A 16,730-nucleotide genomic window follows, 5' to 3' on the forward strand; every position below is an offset into this window, starting at 1 on the left:
CTGCACCCTTAGTACAGCACTTGGCGCAGAGTAACTTCATTCATTCAGTCGTATTTATTGAGCGCTTACTGCGTGCAGGGCACTGTACTAAGCGCTTGCTGGACAAGCGCAGTGATTAGCAGGGGAAGCAGCACGGTGTAGCAGCTAGAGCCCGGGCTTGGGAATCAGAAGGTCGTGAGTTCTAATCATCATCAATCGTATTTATTGAGCGCTTACTATGTGCAGAGCACTGTACTAAGCGCTTGGGAAGTACAAATTGGCAACATCTAGAGACAGTCCCTACCCAACAGTGGGCTCACAGTCTAAAAGGGGGAAACAGAGAACAAAACCAAACATACTAACAAAATAAAATAAATAGAATAGATATGTACAAATAAAATAAATAAATAGTAAATATATAATAGTAAATATATAAATAGAGTAATAAATATGTACAAACATATATACATATATACAGGTGCTGTGGGGAACGGAAGGAGGTAAGATGGGGGGGTGGAGAGGGGGACGAGGGGGAGAGGAAGGAAGGGGCTCAGTCTGGGAAGGCCTAAGGTTCTAATCCCAGCTCCCCGACTTGTCTGCCGGGTCGGGTGACCTTGGGCAAGTCACTTCTCTGCGCCTCAGTTCTCTCATCTGTAAAATGGGGATGAAGACCGTGAGCCCCACGTGGGACAACCCGATGACCTTGTATCTACCCCAGCGCTTAGAACAGTGCTCCGCACGTAGCAAGTGCTTAACAGAGACCATCGTCATTATTATTACCGTGTGCAGGACACTGTACTAAGCACTTGGGAGAGGACAGTAGATATTATTAATAATGATAATAATAATGATGGCCTTTGGTAAGCGCTTACTGTGTGCAAAGCATTCATTCAATCGTATTTATTGAGCGCTTACTGTGTGCCGAGCACTGTGCTAAGCACTTGGGAGAGGACAGTAGATATTATTAATAATGATAATAATAATGATGGCATTTGGTAAGCGCTTACTATGTGCAAAGCATTCATTCAATCGTATTTATTGAGCGCTTACTGTGTGCAGAGCACTGTACTAAGCGCTTGGGAAGTCCAAGTTGGCAACATCTAGAGACGGTCCCTACCCAACAGTGGGCTCACAGTCTAGAAGGAAGCACTGTTCTAAGCGCTGGGGAGGTTACAAGGCGATCAGGTTGTCCCACGGGGGGCTCATAGTCTTCATCCCCATTTTCCAGATGAGGTCACTGAGGCCCAGAGAAGTCAAGTGACTCGCCCAAAGTCACCCAGCTGACATTTGGCAAAGCCGGGATTTGAACCCATGACCTCCGACCCCCAAGCCCGGGCTCTTTCCACTGAGCCACGCTGCTTCTCTTATTATTGTGTGCAGAACACCGTACTAAGCGCCTGGGAAGTCCAAGTTGGCAACATCTAGAGACGGTCCCTACCCAACAGTGGGCTCACAGTCTAGAAGGAAGCACTGTTCTAAGCGCTGGGGAGGTTACAAGGCGATCAGGTTGTCCCACGGGGGGCTCATAGTCTTCATCCCCATTTTCCAGATGAGGTCACTGAGGCCCAGAGAAGTCAAGTGACTCGCCCAAAGTCACCCAGCTGACATTTGGCAAAGCCGGGATTTGAACCCATGACCTCCGACCCCCAAGCCCGGGCTCTTTCCACTGAGCCACGCTGCTTCTCTTATTATTGTGTGCAGAACACCGTACTAAGCGCCTGGGAGAGGACAGGAGGCTGTGAGCCCGCTGTCGGGTAGGGATCGTCTCTATATGTTGCCAACTTGTACTTCCCAAGCGCTCAGTCCAGTGCTCTGCACACAGTAAGTGCTCAATAAATACGATTGGATGAATGAATGTACTTCTAGACTGTGAGCCCACTGTCGGGTAGGGACTGTCTCTAGATGTTGCCAACTTGGACCTCCCAAGCGCTCAGTCCAGTGCTCTGCACACAGTAAGTGCTCAATAAATACGATTGAATGAATAACAGGCGAACACTCCCTGCCCACAACACACTGACCATCTAGAGGGAGAGACAGAGGGAGCCCACTTCTAGACTGTGAGTCCGCTGTCGGGTAGGGACCGTCTCTATATGCTGCCAACTTGGACCTCCCAAGCGCTCAGTACAGTGCTCGGCACACAGTAAGCGCTCAATAAATGCGATTGAATGAATGAATGCGAGGAGAAATGACGTTTTTGGACAAAAGCGGCCTGCGTCCGGGAGGGAGCAGGTCGGGGCGACGCAGAGGGGAGTGGGAGGAGAGGAAAGGGGGGGGTTCAGTCAGTTCAGCCGTCCGGCGGCCCCCTAAAACGTGATGGCGTTTGTGAGCGTAGACATCCAGGGGTGGGGATTGATTGATTGATTGATTGATTGAAAGGAGCAGGCGACACACGACTGGTTGTGGATGACACACACAACCGGGGCGCAAAGGTGGCTGCCATCAGAGGTGATGTGATAAGCGTCTCCCCGCCCCGGGCAGGTGAACTAGCAACCGAGAGGCCAAAGGCAACGGTTTACGGCCAAACAGCCGGGTGAGTGCCCAGAGGGCAGCGAGCGGCTGGGGGGGGGGGGGGGGCACCCCGATTCATTCATTCATTCGTATTTATTGAGCGCTTACTGTGTGCAGAGCACTGGACTAAGCGCTTGGGAAGTCCAGGTTGGCAACATCTAGAGACGGTCCCTGCCCGACAGCGGGCCCACAGTCTGGAAGGGGGAGACGGGCAACAAGACAAAACATATCAACAAAATAAAAGGAATAGAATAAATATGTGCAGATGAAATAAACGTCTCCAATATGGGGAAATAAAACTTCCCAGGCGCTTCGGGCAGTGCTCTAGCACACAGTGAGCGCTCAGTAAATGCGACTGAGTGAATGAGTAGTGTCGGGAAGGAGATGGGAAAGGAGGAGGGAAGGAGAAAGGAAAGGAGGAGGGAAGGAGATGGGAAAGGAGGAGGGAAGGAGAAGGGAAAGGAGGAGGGAAGGAGATGGGAAAGGAGGAGGGAAGGAGAAGGGAAAGGAGGAGGGAAGGAGATGGGAAAGGAGGAGGGAAGGAGATGGGAAAGGAAAGGAGGAGGGAAGGAGATGGGAAAGGAGGAAGCAGAATGGAAAGGAGGAGGGAAGGAGAAGGGAAAGGAAGAGGGAAGGAGATGGGAAAGGAGGAAGGAAGGAGAAAAGAAAGGAGGAGGGAAGGAGATGGGAAAGGAGGGAAGGAGAAGGGAAAGGAGGAGGGAAGGAGATGGGAAAGGAGGAGGGAAGGAGAAAGGAAAGGAGGAAGGAAGGAGATGGGCAAGGAGGAGGGAAGGAGATGGGAAAGGAGGAAGCAGAATGGAAAGGAGGAGGGAAGGAGATGGGAAAGGAGGAAGGAAGGAGAAAAGAAAGGAGGAAGGAAGGAGAAAAGAAAGGAGGAGGGAAGGAGATGGGAAAGGAGGAGGGAAGGAGATGGGATCTGTAGGGCGCTTCCCTGGGTGTGGTGCACTGTACTGAGCACCTGGGAGAGGCCTCTAGAACAGGCGTGGCCCCCGCCCCCAAGGAGCCGCCGGTCTAGCCAAGGAGACAGACGTGAAGACGTGAGTAGGGACCGTCTCTCTAGGTTGCCAACTTGGACTTCCCCAGCGCTTAGCACAGTGCTCTGCACACAGTAAGCGCTCAATAAATATGATTGAATGAATATGTTGCCAGTTTGTACTTCCCAAGCGCTTGGTACAGTGCTCTGCACACAGTAAGCACTCAATAAATATGAATGAAGGAATGAAGAGAAGTAGTACCCGTGATCCACGGTTGCTCTGCCGTGTCCTCAATCAATCAGTCAATCGTATTGAGTGCTTACTGTGTGCAGAGCACTGTACTAAGCGCTTGGGAAGTCCAAGTTGGCAACATCTAGAGACAGTCCCTGCCCAACAGTGGGTCCACAGTCTAGAGGGGGAGACAGGCAACAAGACAAAACATATCAACAAAATAAAATAAATAGAATAAATATGGACAAATAAAATAAATATCTCCAATATGGGGAAATACAACTTCCCAAGCACTTTGGGCAGTGGTCTAGCACACAGTAAGTGCTCAATAAATGTGACTGAATGAATGGGCAGTGTCGGGAAGGAGAAGGGAAAGGAGGAGGGAAGGAGATGGGAAAGGAGGAGGGAAGGAGAAAGGAAAGGAGGAGGGAAGGAGATGGGAAAGGAGGAAGGAGATGGGAAAGGAGGAAGGAAGGAGAAAAGAAAGGAGGAGGGAAGGAGATGGGAAAGGAGGAGGGAAAGGAGGAGGGAAGGAGAAGGGAAAGGAGGAGGGAAGGAGAAAGGAAAGGAGGAGGGAAGGAGATGGGATCTGTAGGACGCTTCCCTGGGTGCGGTGCACTGTACTGAGCGCCTGGGAGAGGCCTGTAGAACAGGCGTGGCCCCCGCCCCCAAGGAACCGCCGGGTCTAGCCAAGGAGACAGACGTGAAGACGTGGGTAGGGACCGTCTCTCTGGGTTGCCAACTTGGACTTCCCCAGCGCTTAGCACAGTGCTCTGCACACAGTAAGCGCTCAATAAATATGATTGAATGAATATGTTGCCAGCTTGTACTTCCCAAGCGCTTAGCACAGTGCTCTGCACACAGTAAGCGCTCAATAAATACGATTGAATGAATGAATGAGTGAAGAGAAGTAATACCCGTGATCCACGGTTGCTCTGCTGCGTCCTCAATCAATCAATCAGTCAGTCGTATTTATTAAGCGCTTACTGTGTGCAGAGCACTGTACTAAGCGCTTGGGAAGTACAAGTTGGCAACATCTAGAGACGGTACCTACCCGACAGCGGGCTCACAGTTTGTTCCCCAAGATTTCTGCTGTAGTTTCAGTGGCAACCCTGTCCTCTGTTTAATTTTTAATTCATTCATTGATTCATTCAATCGTATTTATTGAGCGCTTACTGTGTGCAGAGCACTGTACTGAGCGCTTGGGAAGTCCAAGTTGGCAACATAGAGAGACGATCCCTACCCAGCAGCGGGCTCCCAGTTTGTTCCCCAAGGTTTCTGCTGTAATTTCAATAGCAACCCTGTCCTCTGTTTAATTTTTAATCCGCGACGTTGTAAATCTACCCTCTTTTCCCAAGCCCGTATTTATCGGATGGGAAGATTTTCCGCTCGGAGGGTCGATTTACAGCGTTGCGTAAGCTGTTGTTGCAGCCCAGCAAACCCTTTCCATTCATTCGTTCATTCCGGCCTATTTATTGAGCGCTCACTGTGTGCAGGGCACTGTGCTGAGCGCTTGGGAAGGCCAAGCTGGCGACATAGGAGAAGTGGTCTTTTAGACTGTGAGCCCACTGTCGGGTAGGGACAGTCTCTAGATGTTGCCAACTTGGACTTCCCAAGCGCTCAGTACAGTGCTCTGCACACAGGAAGCGCTCAATAAATACGATTGATGATGGTCTGTCAGATACGAGGGGGGAGGGAGGCCCAGGCCAGAGGGAGGATAATAATAATAATAATAATGATGGTATTTGTTAATCAATCAATCGGATTTATTGAGCGCTTACTGTGTGCAGAGCACTGTACTAAGCGCTTACTATGCGCAAAGCACTGTCCTAAGCGCTGGGGGGGATACAAGGTGATCAGGTTGTTTGACCCCGGCCATCTTAAATAAATAAAGGAAGGATTGAAGGGCGGCAGGGGGATAATTCAACCCATATTCTCCACTTGTTCAAAGCGTGTGTGCACAGAGTAAGCGCTTAACAAATGCCATCAATCAGTCGTATTTATTGAGCGCTTACTGTGTGCAGAGCACTGTACTAAGCGCTCAGGAAGTGCTAGTTGTATAAGTACATCCTTATTATTATCGTTATTCACCAGACACCCGGAGAGTGACACAGCACTGTTTTCTTTCTTTCCCGTCGACGCCTGATGTGGATTGCATTTTCCCCGATCAAAGCACCTGATCAATCAATCAATTGTATTTATTGAGCACTTACTGTGCGCAGACCACTGTACTAAGCGCTTGGGAAGTACAAGTTGTATAAGTACATCATTATTATTATCGTTATTCACCAGACACCCGGAGAGTGACGCCTGATGTGGATTGCATTTTCCCCGTACAAAACACCTGATCAATCAATCAATCAGTCAATCAATCGTATTTATTGAGCGCTTACTGTATGCAGAGCACTGTACTAAGCGCTCGGGAAGTACAGGTTGTATAAGTACATCATTATTATTATCGTTATTCACCAGACACCCGGAGAGTGACACAGCACTGTTTTCTTGTTTTCCCCTTGACGCCTGATGTGGATTGCATTTTCCCCGATCAAAGCACCTGATCAATCAATCAATCGTATTTATTGAGCGCTTATGGTGTGCAGAGCACTGTACTAAGCGCTCAGGAAGTACAAGTTGTATAAGTACATCATTATTATTATCGTTATTCACCAGACACCCGGAGAGTGACACAGCACTGTTTTCTTTCTTTCCCCTCGACGCCTGATGTGGAGTGCGTTTTCCCCGATCAAAGCACCTGATCAATCAATCAATCGTATTTATTGAGCGCTCACTATGTGCAGAGCACTGTACTAAGCGCTCAGGAAGTACAAGTTGTATAAGTACATCATTATTATTACCGTTATTCACCAGACACCCGGAGAGTGACACAGCACTGTTTTCTTTCTTTCCCCTCGACGCCTGATGTGGATGGCATTTTCCCCGATCAAAGCACCTGATCAATCAATCAATCGTATTTATTGAGCGCTCACTGTGCGCAGAGCACTGTACTAAGCGCCCGGGAAGGGCAAGTTGGCAACCTGAGCTGGATTGCATTTTCACTTTTTAAAAAACCCACCCCCTTTGGGAGGGAGAAAGAAAGAAAAGTGGAGTGAGGATTTTCCCGAAATGGTCAGAGCAAGCCAGAAGAAAGCCGGTCCGGTGGGAATGGGAGGAGTTTATGGAATAACGATGGTGTGCCGGGCACTGTACTAAGCGCCGGGAAAGATGCGAGGTAGTCGGGTTGGACGCAGGCCCCGTCCCGCGAGTGGGCTCGCGATCTCCATCCCCGTTTTCCAGATGAGATCACTCAAATCCCGGCTCCGCCAGTTGTCGGCCGTGTGACCTTGGACAAGTCACTTCCCTGTGCCTCAGTTCCCTCATCTGGAAAATGGGGATTAAAACCGTGATCCCCCCCGGGGGGACGGCCTCTGCAGCGCTTAGAACAGTGCTTTGCTCATGGTGAGCGCTTAATAAACGCCGTCGTTATTGTTATCCCGGAGGCACAGGGAAGGGAAGTGACTTGTCCAAGGTCACACAGCGGGCAAGCGGCGGAGCCGGGATGAGAACCCGGGTCTCCTTGACTCCCGGGCTCTATCCACTAGACGCCACTGCCTTTCAGGGTTATCTAGAAGAAGCCTGTTTGGCGGGAGGGGGGTGTAAACGTGCTTTTTCGGGGGTCTCATCATCACCGGTCGCATTTATTAATAGTAACGCTCAATAAGTACGATTGATTGATTGATCGATCAGGTGCTTTGATCGGGGAAAATGCCGTCCACATCAGGCGTCCATGGGAAAAAAAGAAAACAGTGCTGCGTCACTCTCCGGGTGCCTGGTGAATCGCGATAAATTATAACGATATTTATTAAGCGCTTCGTGTGCGCAGAGCGCTGTACTAAGCGCTCGGGAGAGGACTACAACAGAGTTGGTAGACGCGTTTCCCCCATACTGAGCTCCTCCAACGCAATCAGTGTGGCCTAGTGGGTTGAGCTAGTGGGAAGCAGGAGGAGCTGGGTTCTAATCCCGCCCCCCATGTGCCGTGGGACCCCGGGCAAGTCGCTTCCCAAGCGCTCAGTACAGTGCTCTGCACACAGTAAGCGCTCAATAAATACGATTGATTCCCTTCTCTGGGCCTCCGTTCTCTCATCTGGAAAATGGGTATCCTACCGTATGGATGCCATATATATGGTATATATATAATGCCGTAATAATAATTATTATGGTGCTTGTTAAGCGCTTAGCGTGTGCCCGGCACTGTGCTAAGCACCGTGGCCCAGGGGAAAGGGAGGTCAGAGGTCGTGGGTTCTAATCCCGGCCCCGCCACTTGTCCGCTGTGTGGCCTTGGGCAAGTCACTTCACTCCTCTGGGCCCCATCCGGAAAATGGGCTTGAGGACTGAGAGCCTCACGTGGGGCGACCCGATCACCCCGTATCAACTCCGGCGCTTAGAGCGGTGCTCGGCACCGCCCTGCCCAGCGGACCCCGACCTCTCGAACCCGGAGCCCTGCCCAAGCGAGAGTGACGGGGGGTCAAAGGTGCGAGGACGAAATCCAGAGCGGCCCAGCGCGGCCCAGGGCAAAGAGCATCGGCTTTCGACTGTGGTTACCAAGCGCCCGCCTGTCCTAATAATAATAATAATTATAATAATGGCATTTATTAAGCGCTTACTACGTGCAGAGCACTGTCCTAAGCGCTCGGGAGAGGCCCGTGCAGTATTCAGATCCTCGCACGCCGGACGACCTCGTCTCTGGAGGCCTCGGTTCCCTCTGCTGTAAAACGGGCCGCCCCTTCTCGACTGGGAGCTCATCCGTTGCCGATTTGTCCTCCCCAAGCGCCCAGTACAGTGCCCTGCCCGCAGGAAGCGCTCAATAAATGAACGATGACGAGTCGCTCAGCGCCGCGCCCGCGTCTTCGGGTCCCGAGTTTTCCAGGCCCAGGGGAGGGAAGCGGGGAAGTTGTCGGGGGCGGTTTCCCCCTTCCAGCCTGTCGGGGGGAAGCATTCGGTCGTATTTACTGAGCGCTTACCGTGTGCGGAGCACTGGACTAAGCGCTTGGGAAGCACAGGTTACCCGCAGGCAAGAAATCACGCTCCTTGCTAAGCGGGCCGGAAAAGAAACTCCTCTCGAGTTACCCATCAAGTAACCTGAGTAAGCGCTTAACAAATACCATTATCATTATTATTACTGAGGAAGCAGCGTGGCTCAGTGGAAAGAGCCCGGGCTTGGGAGTCAGAGGTCATGGGTTCGAATCCCGGTTCCACCATATGTCTGCTGTGTGACCCTGGGGAAGTCACTTCACTTCTCTGAGCCTCAGTTCCCTCATCTGTAAAATGGGGGTGATGACTGTGAGCCCCACGCGGGCCAACCTGATCACCTTGTATCCCCCCCAGCGCTTAGAACAGTGCTTTGCACATAGTAAGAGCTTAATAAATGCCATTATTATTATTATTATCGTTATCTGAGCGGAATTATTGCTATTATTTATTTGAAACGGGACCCGTAAGCGGAGGCGGTGAGGACGCTCTGTCCCCCCCGGGCACCCAATCCCGGCTCCGCCAGGTGTCAGCCGGGTGACCTTGGGCAAGTCACTTCACTTCTCCGGGCCTCAGTTCCCTCCTCTGGAAAATGGGGACGAAGACTGGGAGCGCCTTGTAGCCTCCCCAGCGCTCAGAACAGTGCTGTGCACATAGTAAGCGCTTAACAACTACCATTATTGTTATCTGAGCGGAATTATTGCTATTATTTATTTGAAACGGGAAGCGGAGGCGGTGAGGACGCTCTGTCCCACCCAGGCACCCGATCCCGGCTCCGCCGGTTGTCGGCCGGGTGACCTTGGGCAAGTCACTTCACTTCTCCGGGCCTCAGTTCCCTCCTCTGCCAAATGGGGATGAAGACTGTGAGCCCCCCGTGGGACAACCTTGTAGCCTCCCCAGCGCTTAGAACAGTGCTTGGCACATAGTAAGCGCTTAATAAATGTCATCATTATTATTATTATTATCCGGTGGCGTGTCTCCTCCCCGCCCCGCTAACCGCCCCCCCGGCGCGTCTCGCCGTCCAGGAAAGGTGCCACCGGCCCGCCTCCGCCCGAGATGACCCCGGCGCCGCCCGCCGCCTTGGCCCTGCTGGCGGCCTGCTGCTGCCTCAGTTGCTCCGCTTTCCCCCGCGAGCCGCCCACCTGGTTCGAGGGCGTCTTCCTGTCATCCATGTGCCCCCTCGACGACGGCACCACCCTCTACGGGATCATGTTGGACGCGGGGAGCACCGGGACTCGCATCCACGTCTACACCTTCGCGCACAGGCGCCCCGGTGAGTCCCCTCGCCGGGCCGCGGCGCGCTGTACTGAGCGCCTGGGGGGGGACACTACAGCGGCAAGTCCCGCGACCAGCCCGCGGTCGTTGCCATTCATCCGTTTATTCAGTCATCTTCATTCATTCATTGTCGTATTTATTGAGCGCCTACTGTGTGCAGAGCACTGGACTAAGCGCTTGGGAAGCTTTATGGGGCGCTTACTGGGTGCAGAGCACTGGACTAAGCGCTTGGGAGAGGACGGTAGAACAGTCAACAGACGCCTTCCCTGCCCACAACGAGCCCACGGTCGTTTCCATTCATCCGTTTCTTCCTGTTTGAGCACTGACTGGGTGCAGAGCACTGTACTGAGCGCTTGGGAGAGGACGGTAGAACAATAAGCAGACGCATTCCCTGCCCACAGTGAGCGTACAGTCATTTCCACTCATTCATTTATTCAGTCGTATTTATATAAGAGCTAAATTGTGACTTTATATTATGACTGTAATATAACTATATGACTATGTATATATATATACACTAAAAGAGCTAAATACTAAGTGTATATATATATATATACTAAAAGAACTAAATACTAAGTATATATACACAAGCGTATATATAGTGTATGTGCATATATGTGTGTGTATATATATATACACATATATACATACACTATATATACACTAGTGCATATATACAGTAGTCTATATATACTAGTATACTAGTTGTGGCCTGTGGGGCTCAGCCACCTCTTCTCCCGATCCGTGTTTCCTTCCAGAGCAGCCTCCGGAGCTGGAAGGGGAAATCTTTGACTCGGTGAAGCCCGGGCTCTCCGCCTTCGCCGATGAGCCGAAGCAGGTGAGGTTTCCCCTCGACGCCCCCCCCCCTTCCCTCCCTCCTCGTCCTCCCCCCAAAAAACAGCCCCGAGGACCCCCTACCCAGCGAGGGTCGGGAATTGCGTCTCCGGATCAAGGCGGAGTCGGGAGAAGATCCGGGACAGATTCAAGGAGCCAGCCAGCTCCCAGCGGATCTCTTCCCTTCATTCTTGCATATTTATTGAGCACTCCCGGAGTGCTGAGGGAGAGGGAGACGGACATTAATAGAAATAAATCACATTTGGGGATATTAAGTGGTGTGGGGTTGTGGTGGGGGGATGAATAAAGGGAGCGAGTCGGGGCGACGCAGAAGGGAGTGGGAGAAGAGGAAAGGGGAACTGAGTCAGGGAAGTCCTCTCGGAGGCTTAGAAGGGGCCGCTGTCTAGAACGGCTCGGGAATAAACAGGAAATTTGCTTTATACAAAAAACCTCCTGCTTCATTTTCTCTTGCTGAGGTCTTCGAAGCCTGAGAAGGCAAGTATGTGGGCTGAAGAGGAGAGTTTTGCTTCGTGCCAAACCTCTCCTGCTCATTTGAGGTCCTCAGGGCTTCAAAAGGAGAACACCTGAGGGTCCTAAAGGAGAAATTGGCTTCTTGCAGATCCGTCTCGGTTCGTAACTCCACCTTAGGCCCCCGAGGCCTTTGAACTGAGCCTGAATGAGGGAACGTTTGAGGTGGAAAAGGGGAAATTGGCTTCACGCAAACAGCTCCAGCTGGGATTTCCCTTCCTAAGGTCATCAAGGCCAGAAAAGAGAATCCTGAAGGTCAGAAAGGAGAAAACTGCTCCCTGGAAACCCATCTCCAGCTTTTCTTTCTCTGCCTAAGGCCTCGGAGGCCTCGAAAGAGGGTACTCGAGGTAAAAAGGAGAAAGTCACGTGGACGCAATCTACAGTTTAGGCTTCTCGGAGGTCTTCGAGGCCTCCGAGAAAAGGAGAAATTTGCTTTAAAAGGCAAACCAATCTCCTGCTTTCTTTCTCTAACATGGTTCTTCAAGGCCTGAGAAGATAGTTTATGGCATTAAAAAAGGAGAATCTTGCTTCATCATCATCAGTCGTATTTATTGAGCGCTTACAGTGTGCAGAGCACTGTACTAAGCGCTTGGGAAGTACAAGTTGGCAACATATAGAGACAGTCCCTACCCAATAGTGGGCTCACAGTCTAAAAAACTTCATGCAAAAACTGTCCCGCTTCTTGTTCAACCCAAGGCCTTCAAGGCCATCCAAGGGAATATATGAGATGAAAAAGGGTGAACTTGCTTCCCGCAAACCACCTCCAGCGCTTAGGTCTCTACACAAGGTCTTCAAGGCCTTAAAAGAGAATGTTTTTGGTGAAGAAAGGGAGAAATTGGCTTCGTGCAGATACACTTCCTGTGCGTTTTCCCACTTCAGGCCTTCAAGGCCCTTGAATTGAGAGGCGCGAAAGGAGAAGTTTGCTTCACGCGAACCACCTCCGGCTTTTATTTCTTTATTCAGGGTCTTCAAGGCCTTAACAGAAAGTATTTGAGGTGCCGCAGGAGAAATTTGCTTCACGGGACCCACCGGCAGCCTTGATTTATCTTGCGAAGGTCTTCTAGGCCTCCAGAGCGAATATTTGAGGTGGGACAAAAAGAGAAATTTGCTTCATGCAAACAACCTTCAGCTTTTATATCCTTTTCTAAGGTGTTCAAGGCCACGAAAGACAACATTTGCGGTGAAAGGGGAGAGCATAGCTTTGTGCGTACAATCTCCAGGCTTTATTTCTCTAAGGTCTTCAAGGCCTCAAAAGGAGAAATTTGCATCATGAAAACCGGCTCCTGCTTTCAGTTATCAACCCAAAGACCCGAAAAGAGAATATCTGAGGTTGAAAAGGAGAGATTTGCCTCATGCAAACAACCTCCTCCTTTTATTTCTCTACCTAAGGTTTTCAGGGCCTCAAAAGATAATATCTAAGACCTAAATGGAGAAATTTGTGCCGTGAAAACCAGCTCCTGCTTTCATTCCCCTCTGTAAAGATCTAGAAAGAGAATATTTGAGGCGGAAGAGGAGAGATTTGCTTCATGCAAACAATCTCCTAATTTTATTTCTCTAGCTAAGGTCTCCAAGGCCTCAAAAGAAAATATTGAGGGCGTAAAAGGAGAAATTTGCTTCAGTTGAGTCACTTCCCACTTTGGTTTCTCTACCGAAGGTCTTCTCGACCCGAAAGGAGACTGTGTCCGAAAGGTACAAATTTTCTTCCTTCACACCATCTCCTGCTTTTGTTTCTCTACCTAAGGGCCGGAAAGGGTAGTTTATAGGGTTAAAGAAGGAAAAATTTGCCTCCTAGAAAAACGCACCTCATCATTTTTCTACCTAAGGTCGTCAAGACCTGAAGAGGAAAATGTATGAAGTGGAAAAGGAGAAAGAAGGCTGCTTCATGCAGAAACATCTCCCGTGCGTTACTCCACTTGAGGCCTTCAGGGCCTTTTAGGAGACAATTCATTGAGAATATTGGTGGTGGAAAGGAGAAATTTACTTCACGCAAAAAAAATCTCCTTTTATTTCTCTACCTAAGGTCTTCAGGGCCAGAAAAGAGAAGATTTGAAGTCTGCTTCACGCGGAAATATCTCCTGTGGCTTACTCCACTTGAGGCCTTCAAGGTCTGTGAATGGAGAATATCTGAGGTGAAAAAAGGAGAAATTTACTTCACGCAGACAATCTTCTGCTTTTGTATTTCTCCCTGAGGTCTTCAAGATCTGAAAAGAAGATGTTTGTGTTGAAAAGGGAGTTTTCTGGATGCCATCTCCAGCCCTGGTTTCTCTCCCTAAGGTTTTTCAAGACCTTAAAAGAGACTATTTCCAGGGGTCAAACGGAGAAATTTGCTTCATGCAGGTACTGCTTCCTGTGCCTTACTCCACCTCAGGCCTTCAAGGCCTTTTAATTGCGAATGAATAGAGAATCATGAATAGAGGTATAAAAGGAGGAATTTGCTTCAGGCAAACCGTGTCCAGCTTTTCCTTCTCCGGCTAAGGTCTTCAAGGCCTCAGAAGAGACTATTTGAGGTGAAGAAGGAGAAATTTGATGCATGCAATCAATCTCTAGCTTCTCCTTTTTTAATCCAAGGCGTTTAAGGCACTTAAGAGGGGGAACATTCGCAGTGAAAATGGAGAAATTGGCCTCATCTTTAAAATCTCCAGCTTTTATCTGAGGTCTTCAAGGCCTCCCTAGCAAACATTTGAGGCTTAAAAGGAGGAACTGGCTACTTGAAAACCATCTCCGGCTTTCGGGACCGTCTCCGTATGTTGCCGATTTGTACCTCCCAAGCGCTTAGTACAGTGCTCTGCACGCAAGAAGCGCTCCGTAAATACGACTGAATGAGTGAATTTGTCCACCTAAGATCCCCAAGGCCTGCAAAGAGAATATTTGAGGCGAAAAAGGAGAAATTTGCTTCGTGCAAACAGTCTCCTACTCTCCTACCTAAGTTCTTCTAGGCCTCTCAAGAGGATCTTGGAGATGGAGAAAATCAGCTTCATGCAAAACCATCTCCTACCTCCTTTTCTCTCCCTCAGGTCTTCCAGACCTGAAAAGAAAGCCTTTGAGGTTAAAGAGGAGAAATTTGGTTCGTGCAAACCATCTCCCGCTTTCGCTTCTCTACCTGAGGTCTTCCTAATCCGAAAAGAGAATATGTGTGGGGAAAAAGGCAGGTTTTCTTCATGCAAACAATCTCCTGCTTCCGTCTCTCCTCCTGAGGGCCGGAAAAGGCAATAGATGGGGCTCAAAAATGGAGAAATTTGCTCTCTTAATGAGCTGTCTAAGGTCCTCCAGGCCAGAAGAGAAAATACGTGAACTGGAAAAGGAGACGTCGGCTCCATGCGGAAACATCTCCTGTGCATTAGTCCATTGCAGGCCTTCGAGACCTTTTCCTAAAGCACGAAGAGGGAATATTTCGTTTGAAAAAGGAGGAATTTGCTTCACGTACACTATCTCTCCTATCTATCTATCTATCCATATCTGTCTAATCTAATCTATCTAATACAGCGAGCGTCCTGCCCACAGGAAGCGCTCGGTAAGTACGGTCGAAGGCGTTCGATCAATTGATCCATCAATCGTATTTATTGAGCGCTTACTGTGTGCAGAGCACTGTACGAAGCGCTTGGGAAGTCCGAGTTGGCTGACAGTCTAGAAGGGGGAGACAGAGAACAAAAACAAAACATATTAACAAAATAAAATAAATAGAATAGATATGTACGAGTAAAATAAATAGAGTAATAAACACGTACAAACGTATATGCAGGTGCTGTTGGGAAGGGAATTCATTCAATCATTCATTCAATTGTATTTATTGAGCGCTTACTGTGGGCAGAACACTGTACTAAGCGCTTGGGAAGTCCAAGTTGGCAACATATAGAGACGGTCCCTACCCAACAGTGGGCTCACAGTCTAGAAGGGGGAGATAGACAACAAAACAAGACATATTAACAAAATAAAAGAAACAGAACAGATATGTACAAGTAAAATAGAGTAATAAATACGTACAAACATATATACAGGTGCTGTTGGGAAGGGAATTCATTCATTCAATCATTCATTCAATCATATTTATTGAGCACTTACTGTGTGCAGAGCACTGAACTAAGCGTTTGGGAAGTCCAAGTTGGCAACATATGGAGACGGTCCCTACCCAACAGCGGGCTCACAGTCTAGAAAGGGGGAGACAGAGAACAAAAACAAAACATATTAACAAAATAAAATCAATAGAATAGATACGTACAAGTAAAATAAATAAATAAAACAAAACATATTAACAAAATAAAATAAATAGAATAGTAAATATGTACAAGTAAAATAGAGTAATAAATATGTACGAACATATATACATATATACAGGTGCTGTGGGGAAGGGAATTAATTCATTCACTCATTCATTCAGTCGTATTTATTGAGCGCTTACTGTGCTCAGAGCACTGTACTAAGCGCTTGGGAGGTCCAGGTTGGGAACGTATAGAGACGGTCCCTACCCGACAGTGGGCTCACAGTCTAGAAGGGGGAGACAGACAACAAAAACAAAACATATTAACAAAATAAACAGAATAGTAAATATGTACAAGTAAAATAAAAAAATAGAGTAATAAATACATACAAACATATATACATATATACAGGTGCTGTGGGGAAGGGAATTAATTCATTCACTCATTCATTCAGTCGTATTTATTGAGCGCTTACTGTGCTCAGAGCACTGTACTAAGCGCTTGGGAGGTCCAGGTTGGGAACGTATAGAGACGGTCCCTACCCGACAGTGGGCTCACAGTCTAGAAGGGGGAGACAGACAACAAAAACAAAACATATTAACAAAATAAACAGAATAGTAAATATGTACAAGTAAAATAAAAAAATAGAGTAATAAATACATACAAACATATATACATATATACAGGTGCTGTGGGGAAGGGAATTCATTCATTCAATCATTCAATCGTATTTATTGAGCGCTTCCTGTGTGTAGAGCACTGGACTAAGCTCTTGGGAAGTACAAGTTGGCAACAAAAATAAATAGAATAGATATGTACAAGTAATATAAATAGAGTAATAAATACATGCAAACATATATACATATATACAGGTGCTGTGGGGAAGGGAATTCATTCATTCAATCATTCAATCGTATTGAGCGCTTATTGTGTGCAGAGCACTGTACTAAGCGCTTGGGAAGTCCAAGTTGGCAACGTATAGAGACGGTCCCTACCCTACAGCGGGCTCACGGTCTAGAAGGGGGAGACAGAGAACAAAAACAAAGCATATTAACAAAATAAAATAAATAGAATAGATATGTACAAGTAAAATAAGAAGAGTAATAAATACGTACAAACATATATACAGGTGCCGTGGGGAAGGGAATTCATTCATTCA

At 48.5% G+C, this 16,730-nt stretch overlaps 1 protein-coding gene across 1 annotated transcript in view; it reads left to right on the forward strand.

Annotated features, from left to right (window-relative positions):
• The first annotated feature begins 2,360 nt into the window (after positions 1-2,360).
• The window catches only part of LOC119944753 (ectonucleoside triphosphate diphosphohydrolase 5-like), a 42,222-nt gene continuing 27,852 nt past the window's right edge, over positions 2,361-16,730 (forward strand). Inside the window, 3 exon segments of the mRNA XM_038765886.1 lie at positions 2,361-2,509; positions 9,764-10,011; positions 10,772-10,851. Of these exon segments, the coding sequence (XP_038621814.1) occupies positions 9,795-10,011; positions 10,772-10,851 (297 nt within the window). The 5' untranslated portion in view covers positions 2,361-2,509; positions 9,764-9,794.

The sequence above is a fragment of the Tachyglossus aculeatus genome, chromosome 23 (genome assembly GCF_015852505.1).
Source record: "Tachyglossus aculeatus isolate mTacAcu1 chromosome 23, mTacAcu1.pri, whole genome shotgun sequence".
Taxonomy (NCBI): Eukaryota; Metazoa; Chordata; class Mammalia; order Monotremata; family Tachyglossidae; genus Tachyglossus; species Tachyglossus aculeatus.